The sequence below is a fragment of the Ptiloglossa arizonensis genome, chromosome 2 (assembly GCF_051014685.1).
Source record: "Ptiloglossa arizonensis isolate GNS036 chromosome 2, iyPtiAriz1_principal, whole genome shotgun sequence".
Classification (NCBI taxonomy): Eukaryota; Metazoa; Arthropoda; class Insecta; order Hymenoptera; family Colletidae; genus Ptiloglossa; species Ptiloglossa arizonensis.
In genome coordinates, this window is record NC_135049.1 from 33,884,286 (window position 1) to 33,901,499 (window position 17,214).

The 17,214-nt window shown below is 56.1% G+C and overlaps 1 protein-coding gene across 1 annotated transcript; it reads left to right on the forward strand.

The window, feature by feature from the left end:
• Positions 1–703: 703 nt before the first annotated feature.
• On the forward strand, positions 704–16,958 carry LOC143155260 (uncharacterized). The gene is made up of 3 exons (XM_076327778.1): positions 704–1,437; positions 7,704–7,926; positions 14,380–16,958. Exons 1-3 carry the CDS (start codon positions 993–995, stop codon positions 15,158–15,160), a joined length of 1,449 nt encoding a protein of 482 aa, XP_076183893.1. The 5' UTR covers positions 704–992; the 3' UTR covers positions 15,161–16,958.
• Positions 16,959–17,214: the final 256 nt, after the last annotated feature.

Below are 17,214 nucleotides of genomic sequence, written 5' to 3' on the forward strand. Positions count from 1 at the left end.
CCCTCTTCGTTGGCTCTCCCGGCCGAATCAAGGATTTCACCGAAATTTCGACCATCGAACAATCACCGACGATAGGAAGGAAAAGGAAAGCGGAAATGGCCGCCGGACTGGGCTGTTACGAGCGGCAATTATGTTAAGTGGCCAATTAGCGATTAACCACGGAGACCAGCGGAGCGGCCCCTTAATTGCCGCCGAGAAGAAGAAGAAGAAGAAGAAGAAGGCGAAGGCGAAGAAAACGAAGAAGCCGGAGACGCGTGCGGGTGCCGGTGCCGGTGTGGGTGTGGGTGCGGGTGCGAGTGCGGGTGCGGGCGCGGGCGCGGGCGCGGGCGCGGGCGCGGGCGCGGGCGCGGGCACGGGTGCGGGTGCGGTGGCAGGTGCGGGGGCAGGGCCGGGGCCGGAGGTGGAGCGGCCGAGTGAACGGGAGGAAGCGCAAAGTGCATCGCAACCGTCTCACGCGCCATTTGCTCGCGATTCTCTCTTCCAAATCGACCGCGAGATTCTTCGATCTTTCGGCTTCGATTCCTAGATCGTAAAAGGGAGAGAGAGAGACAGAGAGAGAGAGGAGTAGAAGGAGCAGAAGGAGGAGGAGGTGGAGGAGGAGGAGGAGGAGGAGGAGGAGGAGGAGGAGGAGGAGGAGGTGGAGGAGGAGGTGGTGGAGGAGGTGGTGGAGGAGGAGGAGGAGGAGGAGAGAAAGAGGCGAAAAGAGACGCTACCTTTTCGGTGTTCGAAACTACTCGAGAAACGTTCGATCGGTCGAAATGTACGCAACGGACTGGAACGAACGTCGAAGGAAGACGCGGCGGTGCTCGCGAGGATAATTCGGATGCAGTGAAGTGTAGTTATCTTCGTTCGGTTCGGTGTAACGGAGCCAGGTATTCGACGAAGTCACTTCCGGCAAGATTCTCTCTCCCAGGAACAGAACCAGTCCTGGGCCGGCGACTGAGGCACCCGCGGGTGCCCGTAGCCCGGAGGAACCACCTACGCGTACCGTGATGACGGTCCATCATCATCAGCACCACGCGGGGGAGCTGAGCGGCGTTACCGAGGCTATCCACGGTTTGAACTTGAATAGAATGTCCGGCCTCGAGGCGCACAGATTGGAGAACATCGTCGAGAGGAACGGAGTTGGCGTCGAACGGCTCTCGAACGGTGTGGACGCCCGCAACAACAATCACACCGGGAACAACGGTTCGGAGCGCGGGAATGCCTCTACCACGATGCCGCAGAGATCGCGGTTCATGATCACCGACATTCTCGGCGTCGCGTCGATTCAGATGCACCAGGTGGGCCTGCAGACCCAAGAGCCGCCCGGCAGTCCGCCGTCGACGCCCAGGGATCTCAGCGTCAGGCATCAATCCAGGACGTCCTTGAGCAACAGCAAACTCGACGAAGATAGCGACGCCAGTCATCACGACGGCGCTTCCGTTACTTCGAACGGTAAGCGGTCGATTACGCGTTCTTATCTAGCTCGATCTAGCGCCCGGTAGGTAGGTAAGTAACGCTCGTTGATCGCGCGAGCGTCGGAGGTCCAAGATTCCGAGACCCGGACATTTTTCCTCGAAGCCTTCGACATCCGTGGACCGATTTCCCACGCTCGAGTTTCAGCGTCGAAAGATACGAGGTTCCTCCGTAGTTCCCGTCGGATCCGTAACCGATCGGAGCTCGCAAAAACTCCGCGCAACGACTCGCCGCTTCTCCGATCGTTCTCGTTTCACCGTCGTAGTTTCTTTCGCGTCGTAAAATGCACGTCGAGAACCGAAGAGCGCTCGACGAAACCCGTCGCTCCGTTCCTTCGAAATTGTACCGACGCTCCGCGTCCCTCGCGTCTTCTCTCTGGACCCGCGTGACGCCGTGCCGCGACGCTGTCCAAAGAATCAACGAAGGCCAATTAGAAGGAGTAACGCCGGTGTAATCGCCAGCGAACACGCTTTCCGGATGATCGAACCGGTGATTATACGCGATCCGTCTTCCCGATCTATCAACGCTTTCGACGCCAACATCGTTCCTCGCTTCGGCTAGACACCTTTTCTCGTCGGATCGGGTTAGGTCGTCGCTTCTCTCGATCGTTTCGCGGGTTTTCGAACCGGCTACACCTGCGCCCGATCTCGCGAAGGGAACGTCAACGTCCGGATCGAGGAAAGCTTTTCACGAGTCGGGAACCCCGTCGCCGAGAGTTTTTCGGCCGCGCGTACGAATCGTTCCTAATCCGCTTACGAAGCCAAGGTATTGTCGGCGTTTCGCGTCGGTCCGGAAGGTTCGGGGATCCGGTGTTATTCGCGCTCGTGGAGGGGCGATCCGAGTTTTCGCGCGCGACTAATCCAAGAACCGGAAACGATCGGCAACCGTTTCGATCTCGGCGCGGATTAGGGATCGGTCGAGAACGACTTTGGCTCGGGGCTCCCCTGTTCTCCCGCGGGCCGCGCGAGCAGGATCTCGAGAAACGAGGACCGGGTGTCGCCGAGGCGTTTCGAGTTTGCGAGTCCCGTGTCTCGGCCGACTTTGGACAGAGACCGAAGAGAAGATGCTCGAAGAACCGATAACCCTAAATAGATAGTTGCGAGGACGAGGATTTCCTAAACATTCGTCGGTCGAACGTTCGCCGTCGTCGTTGGGATTCGCGCGGTTGCTTTTCAACGTTCCGTTAACGAGATTCGCCGTCCGAAATCCTCTTAACTTGCCCCTTTCCAACGTCGAGCAGCGTTGACCTCGGTTCGCGCCGCCTTTGAAAAGTCAGCTTTCGCGTTGTTCATCGCGTCGGGTGAATCGCAAAGCGGTCGTCCCTTACGACGCGACTCGTAAGAGGATAAATCGACGCCGACGGAAGGTCCGTGATTTTGGAAAGTCGATCGGATCGAGAGGACGGTTGCAACGATCGGTGATCGGCCGGTTCGAGAAGGTACTTGGGTCTCGGTTAGGTCCGGGTGAGTAGCGTTCGCCACCGCGAAACGGGGAGGCGCGGGCGGTTGGAGGCGGTTGGAGGCGGGTGGAGGCGCGTGGACAAACCCCCTCGGAGCGAGAACGTCGACGATCGCTGGAAGGCCACTTGGCGAGTCGCTAACACGAGTTTCGCGTGACCAGGGCGGCCTTGATGCCCGAGGGACCGAGTTCCGGTGCTGGTAGAACAGCTGCCGCTCTCGTGTCGCGACCGCGAAGCCTCGATCGCCGCTTTCCTCTTCCTCGAGCGAAATCGCGATCCAAGTTTCGACTTTTCTCGCGATTCTCGCGATTCTCGCGATTCTCGCTCGAGAACCGTTGCGAAACTCGGCTCTAGTGTCCGGAGCAATTACCTCGGAACGATCACGGAGCGCAGCAGTCGTACCTACGTATTCCTAGTCACCGGCCACGCGGAATGCAGCCATGAAATTCGAGAAACGCGCTCGTTACGCACCCCGCGAAACCTTAGGTTCGCATAATTCGATCCGACGGTAACTCCCGATTGCGTTTTTCCCTATAATGTTTCCAGGCTGCAACAGATCGCCGTACAGCCCGACACTCGACACCTCCCTGTCCTTGTTCCGACGACGAGATCCTCGAAGCCGGGCTTTATCGTCGATGAAACGATTCGGCGACGAAACGCGATCAACGCCGCCCCGCGGAGCCGTAAAATAAAAGACGACTCGACGGTAAAGAGAATCGGCGGGACTCTGGCGAATAAACACCGCGACCGATTTCGCGAAAGCAAACTCTCCTCCGACGCTCGAGCGGGTAAACGGCATCGAGCGGGACACCGATTTCGCATCGCAGTCGCCGTAGTTTGTTTTTCAAATTCTCGCTGCCGGTTTCTCTCCCTCCGCGGCGGGGTGACTGCAAATAGAGTGGGCAGGCAATAAACCGTTACCCCTATAACATTATCCCTGGTGTTCTCCACCCCAAAGGTGGCGACACGTTTTGGTTGGTAACACAATACGGAAGAAGGGTCAGATTCTATCCCCGTCGGAGACCCTCGTCGCCCTTGCGCGCGACGCGAGAGGGTGCCCGTGCACGGTGAACTGCGAAAGGATAAAGGATAGCGCGCGACACGGGGGGCGAGGGACGTAGCTGCGATCGCGACTGGAATCGAAAAAGCCGAATTCCTCGGCCCTCTTTTCCCAAAAGAGTCCGCTCCTTCGAAACGTACCACGAACCGATTTACCGAACGAAATTATTTCGCGCGGCGTCTCGTTCGCACCAACCAGGAAACCGTTCGATCCCACCCTCTATCGGTCTCGGACACGCGCACGGTCCTACACCTCGGTGCCCGAAGATCTCGCGAACGAGCAAGTAAATCGACACCGGACGAAAGCTCGGCTGGAAGCAAACTCCGCTTCGGTTCTTCTATCGCGCGCCGGTAGTCGCGATTCTATTCGCTTATCGGTTTATTTCGCCGTGAGCGCGCCGTGAGCGCGCCGTGAACGCGCCGTGGCGAACCAGTCCGCGCAGGTGTGCGATTTTGCCCGCAAACCTGGCGCAATGCCGTTACCGTTCATGGAATGTAAATGTAAAACCGCACGTAACGATCCGCGATAAAAAGCCTCGAGGCGGGAAGCTGCGATCGTCGTTTTCGACGAGAACGAGCATCAAGCGTCTACTCGGATTTTACGTTCATCGATGTTTTTCCCGTCGCAGTCGCAGTCGCAGTCGCAGTCGCAGTCGCAGTCGCAGTCGCAGTCGCAGTCACAGTCGCGGCCGAATGCCGTTAAACGTGACTGCGAAATTCGTGTAACGATCCAGACGGATAATCGATCCGATCGAAAAAGAGATCCCCGATCGCGCGACGCGTTTCGACCATCCACGGTTACCGCTCGCTACCTGTTACTTCCATCTACGAGTTCGAGCGTCGCCGACCGACCGTCCCTTCCGTTCGTAGACGCGACGCGACCAATCGAGCTCTTCTCGCGATCGTCGAATCGGCGAGCCAACCGATACCGATTCCCGAGCTTCGACGTCGATCGTTTCGAATCGTTTCGGAGGAACGTCGAAAACACGCGCCGCCGCGCGCCCGATGCGAGTACACGGTGCGCAGTCGTTGCCCCGTAATCGGCCGAACATCCTGCAGGTGTCGCGTTTCGTTGTAAAACAGGGAACGTTTTGCGCGAACCCGACCGAAGACGATACCCGTCGGTGACGCGGACGACCATGCTGCCACTAATTGCGGCAGCGAATAATTGTTCGATAAACATCCTGTTAATCTCGCTTTTACGTTCCATACATTGTGCCGCGTCGGTGCTCGTAGCACGCGAAGCCCTCGTTTCTCCCCCTCCCGCGTCGCTCTCTCTCTCTCTCTCTCTCTATATATATATATATATATATCTCCCTCTCTCCCTCTCTCCCTCTTTCTCGCTTGCTCGCTTCGTCTCTTCGAAGGCAACTTTGTTCGCCGTACGCGAAACACGACAATTTTCATCGGCGAATACACGCCATGCATCCGGTGCGGCGTCATATTTCTGACGTTCGTCGTAACAATCGCCCGTACGAAAGTAATTAAAGTAACGCAACTCGTCGCGTAATCACCGAACGTTGGGTAGACTCGTTAAAATCGTTCTCCGCGAGGAAGGAATTCGGGGCGTCGAAGCGGTGCGAACGCGAACGCGAACGCGAACGCGAACGCGAACGCGAACGCGACGAGAAAGCTATCCGTCTCCCGACGATTATTACGAATCGTTGCCACTTTTTTCGAGCTCGCCGAGTTTTCCCGGGAAGAAGTTGCGCCGCGCGGAACGACAAAGTTCGCGTCGCGCGTGTCGCGCGTGTCGCGCGGACAACCTCGAGATATACGATGTTTGTTCGAAAGTCTCGGCGAACCGAACCGACACTGGACGAAACTCGAAGCATCGAGGAACGAAAACAGGTGGTAAAGTCGAAAGAACAGCCTCGGCCGGGAACGGAGCAAAAACAACTAGGTAGGTAGCTGGGTATTCGCTTTGAAATTCTTGCCGAGTTATGCTCCGCGTCGCGAGAGGAGACGCTCGGTCTCGAGGAACGACTCTTTTCGCTTCCACTCGGATTCGAATAATCACCGATTCGAGAGAGGAGAAACACGATAATCCGATTTAACGTATTTTCGTTTCACGAGCCCGTTACTTCGACGGCGATCACCGCGCGCGGAAAACGTTTTCCCGCACCCCCTTTGAGAGCATCCCATTACCCATCGAGGCAAAGTGAAACGTACGAACCGAGGAACGGACTCGTAACGACGCGCGAGCACACGGATAAAGCTTCGAAGAAGTACCTACGTGCCGTGGGAGTAAGCGGTGGAAGAAACGTGGAAAAAGTACTTTTCCACGGAAAGACGAGAAAGCCGAAGAAGACGAGAGCGGACGACTCTGTTTCGCGATGGTTCTCGAGTTACTTCCGACCCTCCGTGGATGGGGATGCCAAGGAGGAGGTGAAAAAGTTTCGGTCCACCGTCTTGGAAGTGTCTAAAAAAGAGAACTGCGTCGGTCGAGACCCGGAGCTCTAAGTGTATCACATAGTAAATTTAGTTTTCCGACCTCCGTTTCCATCGCGTCCCCTCTCTCCGTTTCCCGTCGCTCTCCCTCTTTCGCCCTCGCCCTCGCCCTCGCCCCCTCTCCCTCTCCCTCGCCCCCTCTCCCTCTCCCTCTCCGTTTCGCGATTCGACCTCGAGCCGAGTCGGCGGTGTCTACGATGAAATTCCCCCTCGTGCCTTTCCTGAGGGATCGTCGGCCATCTTTGCCAACATGGCGGACCAGTCCTGGATCCGTTCGAGCGAATCTGGCCGATCAAACGGAGGCTAAGAGCCGCGCTTTCGTTCGAGTTAACTCGATCCACCGGCTCTCCGCTATCCCGCTTTTCCCTCTCCACGTTTCTTATCTCTGTGCGCTACCACCCCCGGAGCCTGGCCTTGCTCCCGCCTCTGGCGCCCAGCGTTCGCCCCTCTTTCTCGCTCTCCTGTCTTTCCGCGTCTTCTCCCCTACCGTGTCCCTCCAGGCTCTCTCCTCCGCGCCACCCACGGTCGTTCCAATCGATGAGCTCGCGACAACGGCTCTTTAGATACTCTTAGAAGCCCGCAGAGCTTCTCCCGAGGGGGTTGCCCGCCCGCTCAACCGACCGGTCCCCCGGCGGGACCGCCTCGTACCCCGACGGACAATCTCGAGTACTTTCTTCGATCTAATTCCGTTCGACTTTCGCGACCACCCCGTGATCCGAGTTCCTCCGATCGAGGGTATCGAGGGAATCGCCAAGAAGCGCAAACCGCCGATCGAGCGTAATCGGTATTATTCGGAGAATCCCACCCTCTCCGTAGGTGGCGTCGAGCCGGGAAGATAATTTCCGAGCTCTGGTCGCGAGTGCGTGCTCCGATCCGCGCGATACCGGCCAATCGGCTCTCGTGTGCGCGGACTCCGCGAGAGAAGAAAAGGATTCTCGGTGGTCGGAGAGGCGGCAGCGATCGCCACGCGACGACCGGCAAAAACCGGAGCGTACCGCGTTCGGTCATCGATCGCTTCCCCTACGGGCCGCGACCAACTTTACTCCCGTACCCTCTGTCGCCGACGCCGATATCCGCGACACGCGCGCGCCTTTTTACCGCCGAGGCGTTCGTTCGCCTCCGACCGATCCACGGCCCGCTCCGCCCGATAACGAACCCCACGGCCGCTCGATCCTACGCCTCCGAAGCGACAAACTACCTTCTCGAACGCGATTACTAAACAACCAAGCGTTTCATTTACAGCGAGACTCAAGCGAACACCTTGACGGGTTTTCAGGCGGCAAAGAGGACGACTCGAAGAGTTCCTCCTCCAGAGCTCTGAGCTCGGTGCAGAGCAAGAAACAGCGAAAGGCGCGCACGGCTTTCACGGATCATCAGCTCCAAACCCTCGAGAAGAGTTTCGAGCGACAAAAGTATCTCAGCGTACAAGACAGGATGGAGCTAGCGGCGAAACTGCAATTGACCGATACCCAGGTCAAGACGTGGTACCAGAACAGAAGGTAGGATAAAAACGATACTTATCCGCCACCGTCGCCGACGTCGCCGACGCCTACGCCGCCGCCTACGCCGCCGCCGCCACCGCCGCCGCCGCCGTCATCGCCGTCGACATCGCCGCCGGCTCCGCTGACCATCGTTACGACCGATCTCTTACCGAAATAATTTCCTTCGACTCGAAACCGAGCCTCGAAAATCGATCGATGCGTGCCAATGTTTCTTCTTTTCTCGAAAATTTACGAATCGCGAAGACGCGCCCGTGTTCATCGAGAACCCTCGAATAGACGACACGGACGCCCGTAAAGCGAGATAAGATAAGAAACCGATCGACGTTTTCGTTACTTTGTGCTCGACGATCGGAGATCCTCGTCATCGCGGTGCCTCCGAACGAGAGGCGTAGCGGCGGTGACGGTGGCGGTGGCAGCGGCGGCAGCAGCGGCAGCAGCGGCAGCAGCGGCAGCGGCGACGGCGGCGATCTTTCGTGACCGGGCGTATCGAATCCGTAAATGGAAATCGCGGCGGCCAACAAAGGCCCTGTTTACGTGGTTAAACGCAAGGATCGCGGCCCGCTCGGATTCTCGAGAGTCATGCGCCTCTGTTGGCCGGTCTCGCGCGGGCAGTGGTAATCGCGGCAGCGCGAACGATCCTCGAAAAAACCTCGACACTTGGAGAACCTTTGCTTTTTACGGGGCTCGACGACGTTCGATTATTTCACGAAAATCGAGGTTGCCCGATCGAAGGTGGGTCAGCCAGTCGACGGTATTCGCGCGATTCGCGAGGATCCATCGTCTTTCGAAATATCGTTCGCGAAAGGTTCTCCGGTCGCGATTTGCAACTCGTACGAGAAGAATTTCTAATCAAAGCTCGATTGAATTAGCTACGTTGAACGCGAGACCGTTTGCATGTTAATACGTAAACATTGAAATCTCCATTTTCTCCCGGAAGTGATATAAATTTCAAAAGAATATTCAAGCAACTTGGCGGGTAAACGCACCGGGCGCTGTATAGCTCCGCGCGCGTAGGAGAAAGTATAGTAGTCACCTCGGTGGCCGTTCGAGCCTCTTCGACTAGAAATTTCCTTCGAATCTCGGCCCGATCGTATTTTCGGCCGCGCCGTTCAGCGCGGCGTTGCTCTCCGACCCGAGGCAGTTTTCGGGGAGGGGCGATCGGCGCGGGAACAACCGTCGTTCGTGACTCCGCGACTTCTCGATCGTCCGGTTTGGCTCGAACGAACGGCCCGGTCGCTCCGACTCGAAGAAAGCGAATCGTTAACGAGGATCTCGAGGGCGCGCGACGCATCGCGCGTACCCCGGTGAACGAAACCAAGCGAGACGGAGAGGGCAGACCGTGGACTCTAAAACCATGCCATTAGACTGTCAATTACGAGACGAGCGAACGGCGCGGCGTAATAACGGACGCCGACGCTGTCAGCGGCCGCGACGGTCGATCCGGACTACCTGCGGCGTTTCGATGCTCCTTCTATTTTCCAAAGTCCGATCGCGAGTCGAGCGACCGTCCTCGTTTCGCGTTCCTTTCGATACTCGACTCGACTCGACTCGATTCCGACCGCTCGTTCCCTCCGTTTCCGCTTTATCGAAACGAGCATCGCGATCCATCGCGATCCATCGCGATCCATCGCGATCCATCGCGCGGAAATTCTAATCTGGTCTTGCGAGAGAGTCGGGATTTCGCTCCGTTCGCGTGGAATCGGAATCGCGGATATCCGGGAGGTTCGCTCTCGGACGCGCATCGATCGAAATCGAACGGAGAGGCAACGACAAAGAGGTACGCGTGCCGTGATTATCGTCGGTTCGGACGAAAGAACGAAAGCCGCAAAAACACGGGAAAATTAGCGACGCTTCCGTCGGCCGACTTCTTAAGTGCCCGCTTAAACTTTTGTTGCTCCGTACGCGTTGCCGCAGTGACTCGGCACCTTTTCGCGGAGGCGCCGACCACACCTCGGGCGCCACGACGATGGATTTCGCGTCCCTTTTTCGCCGCGGCGCCGCCCGCGACCTACGATTTTCGTGGCGTTCGCTCGCGAATCGTGCGCCCAACGAGACCACGACGGGTTGGCTCCGGGTTAGTTCGGCCGTAATTCGAAACGCCCACCGAGGCTTGCACCCTTCGGCCGCCGCCACCGCCGCCACCGCCGCCACCGCCGCCACCGCCGACACCGCCGACACCGCCGACACCGCCGACACCGCCGACACCGCCACCGGATCCACCGACCCTCCGCGTTGCGGCACCGGCACTTACCTTTCGGAGAAAAAGCCAGAAATCGCGGTTATCGACAAACTACTCGGAAATTTACGCAATATCGGTAACCTCGATTACGGAATTAATTGCTCGCGCGAATTGGTTCACCTGCTCGTAAACACGCCGGTTACGCGACGCGTTCGATCCGCGCAAGACCGCTCCGAGGAATCGTAAACGTTGCCAAGCGCCTCCAAGACGATTCGTTAATTAGAGACGCGCGCGGTAAAAACATTTCCATTGAAACGGTAAATTAGGTGCAAATGTTACCGCGTGGCCGAGGAAAGAAACGCGGAGAGAAATGCAGAAAACAGCAGTGTTTTTCAACCTTCTTGTTGGCGTAGCAGCCAGGCGCCGTAACGCGTCGTGGCGACATCGCTAACACGTCGCGATACATCGCAATCGTGAGAATCCCAGCTCCGTTGTTCCTCGAGGCTTCTCGACGCCAGCCGGAAGAACGCGCGAGCTTCCCACGCCTCCGGTAAAACCGCTTTATAACGGATCGTCTTGATTTCTCGGCTAGTCAAACGCGCTCGTTTCGAGCGCAATCTTTTTCTTCGGTGGCGGCGGTGGCGGCGGTGGCGGCGGTCGCGGCGGCGGCGGCGGCGGCGGCGGCGGCGGCGGTGGCGGCAGCGGCACGGTGCGGCGCGGTGCGACGCGATCGAGGGAAAATTCGTGTCGCGAAACTTGTCCGTCTCGGTGGATGCGATTTCGTGTACGATTTCGAGTACACGAGCCGTCGAGGAATTTTACGAATAGCTAGAAAAACGAGGCTAATCGACCAACCGAGGCGGAGGCCGAAATAACGATGTATTTGCATGCGCGTTTCTTGCTACGTACACGCGCGCGCCTACGTACGTATATCGCGTTACCTGCATTACGATATTTCGCTTCGGTTTTTCGTTTACTCGAGAAAGCGAGCCACGCGGACCTCGATCGCCATTTTATCGGATCGTTGCTCGCCACCCTCTGTATCCTCGTGCTCCCTCTGAATACCGGAAGAAATTTACAATACGCATGGACCGTCCAACTTTCGTTCTTACGTTTTATCCTTTCGTACCGTTGTAATTGCACAGCGGCTGCGTTTCGAAGAACTCGACTCGTTGCCAACGTTAATAATATTGCGCGAACCGAATTGATACGGAGCAGTCGGCTGCGCGAACACGACCAGATACGCACGCACACGTCTTCGGGAACATGTGTTCCGTAGTCAGCCAAGCAAGTAATAATTTAAAAATATGTCGCCCTATTCTCCGCTCCTTTCTCTGTCCGTCGCCATTATTATCGCAAACCGAGCCGGCAGCTTGGGTGCATTAGTGTCGCGCATGCTTGTAACCGCAAAACCACCGACCAGTCCCAACCACCATTATAAATGCATTAACTCTCCCCCTCGATTCTGTTCTCCACCTTTCAACCACGCATCGGTCGCGTAATTTTTTATCTACCGTTAATTCGAGTAAACTCTTTCCACGACTCGTGTTTTTAAATACTCGACGCGCTCGAGCCAGAGTTCCTGCCGGAAGATGGACGGTTCTCCGTCGAAAAACAAGGTAACGTTCGTCTCCGCGAAACGTATCGAATTCTTTGAATAGTTTTACACGCGACGAAGAATAGAACTCCGCCGTAAACAATCGCCGTCCAAACGTTTCGTTCGCTCCGAGATGCAACGTCTTTGATCGTCGATCTCTTCCAAAGGCATCGGACGAACCGTCCCTTTTCTCCCTCTCGGAAAGTCGACGATCGTTACACTTTCTTAACACTTTCAATCGCGCGCGCCCGTCTGCTCGCCCGCCCGACCGCCCGACCGCCCGACCGCCCGACCGCCCGACCGCCCGCCCTCCCGTTCGGCTATTCCCCTTTTTGCCCTTCGTTGTATTCGAGCGAGATCGAGGCAGCCCCGGGAACCTCTCGAGAACGATAAATCAATGATTCTTGCTCTTTCCGTAGCCACTTCCGACCCTCTCTCGTGCTTTCTCTCTCTCTCTCTCTCTCTCTCTCTCTCTCTCTCTCTCCCTCCCCCTCCCCTCCACTTCCCTCCAGTTCCCTGCACTCCCTTTCCCAGCCGTGGTTATTCAATGCCGATACAAAGAGCTGGCACGGCAATTAAGGGTGTTTTAGAGTGGCTGCACTCGAAAATGACCGGCCACCCCTAGTCAACGGTGGGGGTATTAAAAAACATTACTCATCGTATAATCGTACGAGTGGTTTCCGTCCTTCGTCCCGTCTCTTTCCCGGTTTCACCCCGTGGTCTCTCTTCTCGGTACGCGATCCGACTCTCCGCGCTCTCTTGCCACTGCGCATCCGCTGGTCTCCTTTTCTCCAGCGTGCCAGCGGAAAAATGACAAATGATCGTGGCTCGATTCACAGGCCCCTGTTTAAAATTCATGAACGATTTTACTGCTAAACCCCCGTCCTCCCTTCTCTCTATCGTCGACCGTCACAAAAGGTCGAGATCAGGGGCACGTCGAGAGAGAAGGAACGAGAGAGCGTGGCCCACATTTTCGACGATGCACGCCGCTGCCAGAGAAAGAGAGTCGAGCTCCAGAGGGGCGGTACGCGCGATACGGAGCGGGAAAGGGGGTATTCACCCTACGAAATATATTAATTGTCGAATTTTCCGTGCGAGCTGCATATCCGTTAGAGCCGCTTTGTCCGTTGCCAGCCGCGGATCTCCTGATTATTAATTACTCTGACAACGAATTTCGCATCCCTATTTTTAGCCCCCCTCCCCCACACACACACACCTCCCCCCGCCCTCCACTCTCTTCCTCCTCCTCCTCCTCCTCCTCTCGTGAAACGCAGAGCCCGTCGTCCACCGTCCCGTAAAATCCGCGGCCTCGTTTCGAACAGGTACACCTATTTGTTCCTTTTTTATTTTTCATTTTTCACATTTTGCGTTTTATTTTTATCTCGCGCTGCCGGTTTTTATGGAAAAACGCAACGCGTATCCCTGCGGTCGACGATGCTCGTTAATTACCCCCTAGAATTACCGCCGCGACGAGTCGAACGGTTGGCTTTCGATCGAGAGGGTGGCGCAGCGACCGACTGATTTATGGTTGAGGGTGATCGCGATCGTCGACAGGCTCGGTTAACCAAAATTTTATCACCGAAACGCGTCCACTCCTAATCGCCGATCGGGTCGATCGGGTCGATCGGGTCGATCGATCGTCGATCATCGAAACACTAGTCCGGGTTGAACGGAGACGGATTACGCGTATAACCGCCGTTAATTGTCGCGTCGGAATTATTTATTTTTCATCGAGTACCCGTATCTCTTTTAAACGGATCAACGACGAAACGCTTCGCCTCGTTGAAAGGTAAACGTTGGCCGCAAAGATTGCGTTTACACCGATAGGGAACGCGTAACGCGCTGTAACTCGAGCGAGAGAGTTAAATCACCGCGTGTCGCCTTCAAAGCGAAACTGTAATTTTCTTCTCCGCTCTTTGATAATTACACGCGATGCAACGAGTTGCGCAATCGATCCCATTGGAATACCGTTGCACTTTCCTACGAGCATTCGAGACGGGTTTCCGACTTTCCGTTCCGTTCCGTTCCGTTCCGTTCCGTTCCGTTCCGTTCCGTTCCGTTCCGTTCCGTATTTCCATAAAAACGACTTGGACCTTGCTAAATTCGATTCTTATCGTTTGGTATTTTCCGTACTCGTCTCGAAATACGTTTTCCTATTTCCCGTAAGCTTCGCACCGCGAAATCGTTCACCGTTTTATCGTTCCTCTCGTCCTCGGTGAGCTTACACTCGATCGTTAGGACCGACCGATCGGGCGACGTCGGTCGATACGAAACCCCCGAACGATACATCACCGGCGCGTCTAAGGGCGCCTTCGCGTTCGCAGGTACGGCGCAGGAACTCGCGCGCGTGGCACGATACGCGATGATTAGGCAGTGAAACTGTACGGGCCATTTGTTAGTATAATAAGCCCTCTAACAGTGTGGCCAACGTAACCACTTGCCGGCACGCCAGCCCGTTTTAGCGTAATTGTCCCAGATCGAGATTTACATACGCGAACGGAGATTCGGAGGGGGGAGGGGGAGAGGGAGAGGGCAGTGACAAAGGTCGTAGCGAACGACGAGTGGGTTTTACCGAAAGAGGCGTTTCAATGTTCCAAAGTATTTTGCATAATGTACGAGTATTTGTATATTTCGAGGATTCGGTAAATCGAGCACCCTTCTACTCTGTTTGCAGAACAAAGTGGAAGAGACAGTTGAACGTGAACTGCGAGCTCCTGGAGAACACTTTCGCGGTGGCGGCGTTCCATCAACTCTACGGAAGCGGTGCGGCGGCGGTTCCCGCGCATCCCGCGGCGGGACGATACTGGGCGTATCCCAGTGCACACGCTGTGCCGACCAACGGACTCTTTTACCAACAAGCGTCGGCAGCCGTCACTCTTCAGAAGCCACTTCCCTACAGACTGTATCCGTCGACGATGATTCTGGCAGGACCCAGCAATCCTCTGGGATCCCTGACCGCGAGTTCCAGTTTGTCGAATTTGAGCAACTATTACAGAGACAGTCCGGAAGTGGTGGACGGACGGGAAAGAGACACCGTGAACAGAGCACCGAGGCAGAGGGGCAGGAGCAAGAGTCCCGTTTTCAGGGAGAGATCGCCGATGCGCAAAGACGACAGACTCTATCCACCCACGATGCTTCAAGCGGGACCGAGCAACACCATCGGTTCGCTCGCGTCGAATTTGGCCAGCTACTACCGAGACAGCCCGGACACGATCGACGGTAGGGAGAGAGAGAGGGAAAGGGAGAGGGAGAGGGAACGGGAGAGGGAGAGGGAGAGGGAGAGGGAGAGGGAGAGGGAGAGGGAAAGGGAGAGGGAGAGGGAGAGGGCAAACTCGAGCAGAGCGACCAGGCAGAGGGACAGAAGCAACAGTCGCGACGGATCACCGTTGCGAAGGGAGGACAGTCCTCAGAGTACAAGAGCGGACAGCGACGAGGAGAGTATACACGACATCTAGGACGCAACGGTCCGGGTAAACTCGGATGCACCGAGGGAACGCCGGAGCTTCGATGTACTCTCGGAGGATCGCTCGGTTTCCCGCGAGTCGTTCTTCGTGGACGGTCTTGAGGCTTGATACGCACGACGAAGCGAAAAGGTCGCAGGGGGAGGACGTTTCGGGTATCGCGTTCGACTCTTTCGTTACGGAGCGACCGCGAAACCGACGATCGACCGCGGAGCAATCTCGAACGGCCGAACGAACCAAACTGGCGACGTTCGCCGTAATTTCTGGCAAAGAGTTCCAGTTCCAGCTACCGTGGTTTTCTCCTCGACGTAGCGACGAGACACGAAATCTTGGAACGCGGAAACGTGTTCGACTGCACCGAGCGTTCGGTATTTCCTCGAGGAGGAGAACGCGCGGAGGGAGCATCGTACGGTTAACCAAAGTTCGCGTTTCGAGCGCGTTCGACGAATCGACGAATCGACGAATCGACGAATCGACGAATCGACGAATCGACGCTACGGTGAAAAACGGTATTCGTGGCGAAGCGGAAAGAAAGAAACTGTGACTCGGGATTGCCGCGACCTTGGCAAGCCGTTCCGAAGCAGAAACTTGGCGATTCGACTTTCCTCGCTTCGATCGATCTCGCGACAAAAGAGTGGCTTCCGATCCGATGAAAAAATTCGTCGAACGATAACGCAGCGGTAGCCGGCCACCGTGGCACGATATTCGTAGCCACGGTGCGACTAAAAAGTGCTCGCTCGTCCGCGAAAGGGGAAGATAAACCACAGGTTAGAGAGCCGGCTAGACCCACCGTCGAGGACCGTTACGGTCGCGCCAGGAAGCGAGCCAATCGCGCACGAACGCGAATCTACAATTAATATGACATTAGAGGGGACCTGCCTGCGGGGGAAGAAATCTGAAATGACACGAAATTACACGCGGTCGCCCGGCAAAAAAGGTCTCTCTCGGAGGGGAAGAACTCTCGAGCTTAGGAAGAATAGGGAATAGGGGCTGCGGGCCCTTCCAAGTATTCGAACAACCGAGCGGTTCTCGCGTTCCGCGACCAAACCGGCAGTTTACTCGCCATCGCGACCCGCCGACGAACAAACCCGATCGATATCGCCCGATCGACGTCGACGCGACCATCTTGCGAATCGCGATTCCAATACACCGGTTGTAAATACGATTCCAGCTCGACGACGATATCGCGTTCGAACGAACAATTTGTAAATAGCCACGCGCGTAAACGATAAAGGCACGCGCAAGCGCGCACGCGAGCACGCGAGCACGCGAGCACGCGCGCGCGGTTCGACGCTACGACGATTCGAGAGCCCGAAGCACTTCGATAACGAGACGCTTCGAAAGGTTTGCCAGATTTCAGTATACGTAGAGGAACGCGGAGAACGTGTTCGATCGTTTCGAAATACCTCTCTTCTTTCCCTCGATTCGCGTTCGATCTTTCAACGAGAAACGTTACGATCGTTCTCGCGAACGAAAAAGCAATCGAGTTCGACGCTGCGGACACGGCGCTGCGCGTTCGCCGAAGAAATACCAGTATTATGAATATATAAATATTAGGCTGTACGATGGACAATGCGGATGTTGCGAAGCGAAAAAGGGTAAAGGTTGGACGAGAGCGACGGATCGTTGAGCGTTGTTCGAGATCCGTCGAGACGCGATCGCGTACCACGGTATCGTGCGACTTACCGTTAAGTAACGCAGCAACAACTACATACCTACGTAGTATAAATCATGCTTTGTAAAATAATGTCTGTATAGCGAGAATTATTATATGGAAAATATATTATACTAAATTTAACGCCCCGTTTTCTTCTTTTTCTTCTTCTTCTTCTTCTTCTCCCTCGGTTTATCGAGTAACGTCCTACCAGCCCTTTTCGTAACGATAACAAGGAAGATTCGTTACTCGATCCATCGTGTTTCACCGCAAACTTTTCGGGCGTGATTTCGCTCCTTTTCGTTAATCGTTTACCGTTTACCGTTTACCGTTTACCGTTTACCGTTTACCGTTTACCGTTTACCGTTTATCCAACTATCGATCTTCTCTCTCG

Excerpts from the sequence above, each read along its gene's own strand:
- LOC143155260 (XM_076327778.1), top strand. The coding sequence starts at position 993 with ATGACGGTCCATCATCATCAGCACCACGCGGGGGAGCTGAGCGGCGTT. Across the intron at positions 1,438-7,703 it reads CGCTTCCGTTACTTCGAACG|GCGGCAAAGAGGACGACTCG; the intron begins GTAAGCGGTCGA and ends ACGGGTTTTCAG. Across the intron at positions 7,927-14,379 it reads ACGTGGTACCAGAACAGAAG|AACAAAGTGGAAGAGACAGT; the intron begins GTAGGATAAAAA and ends CTCTGTTTGCAG.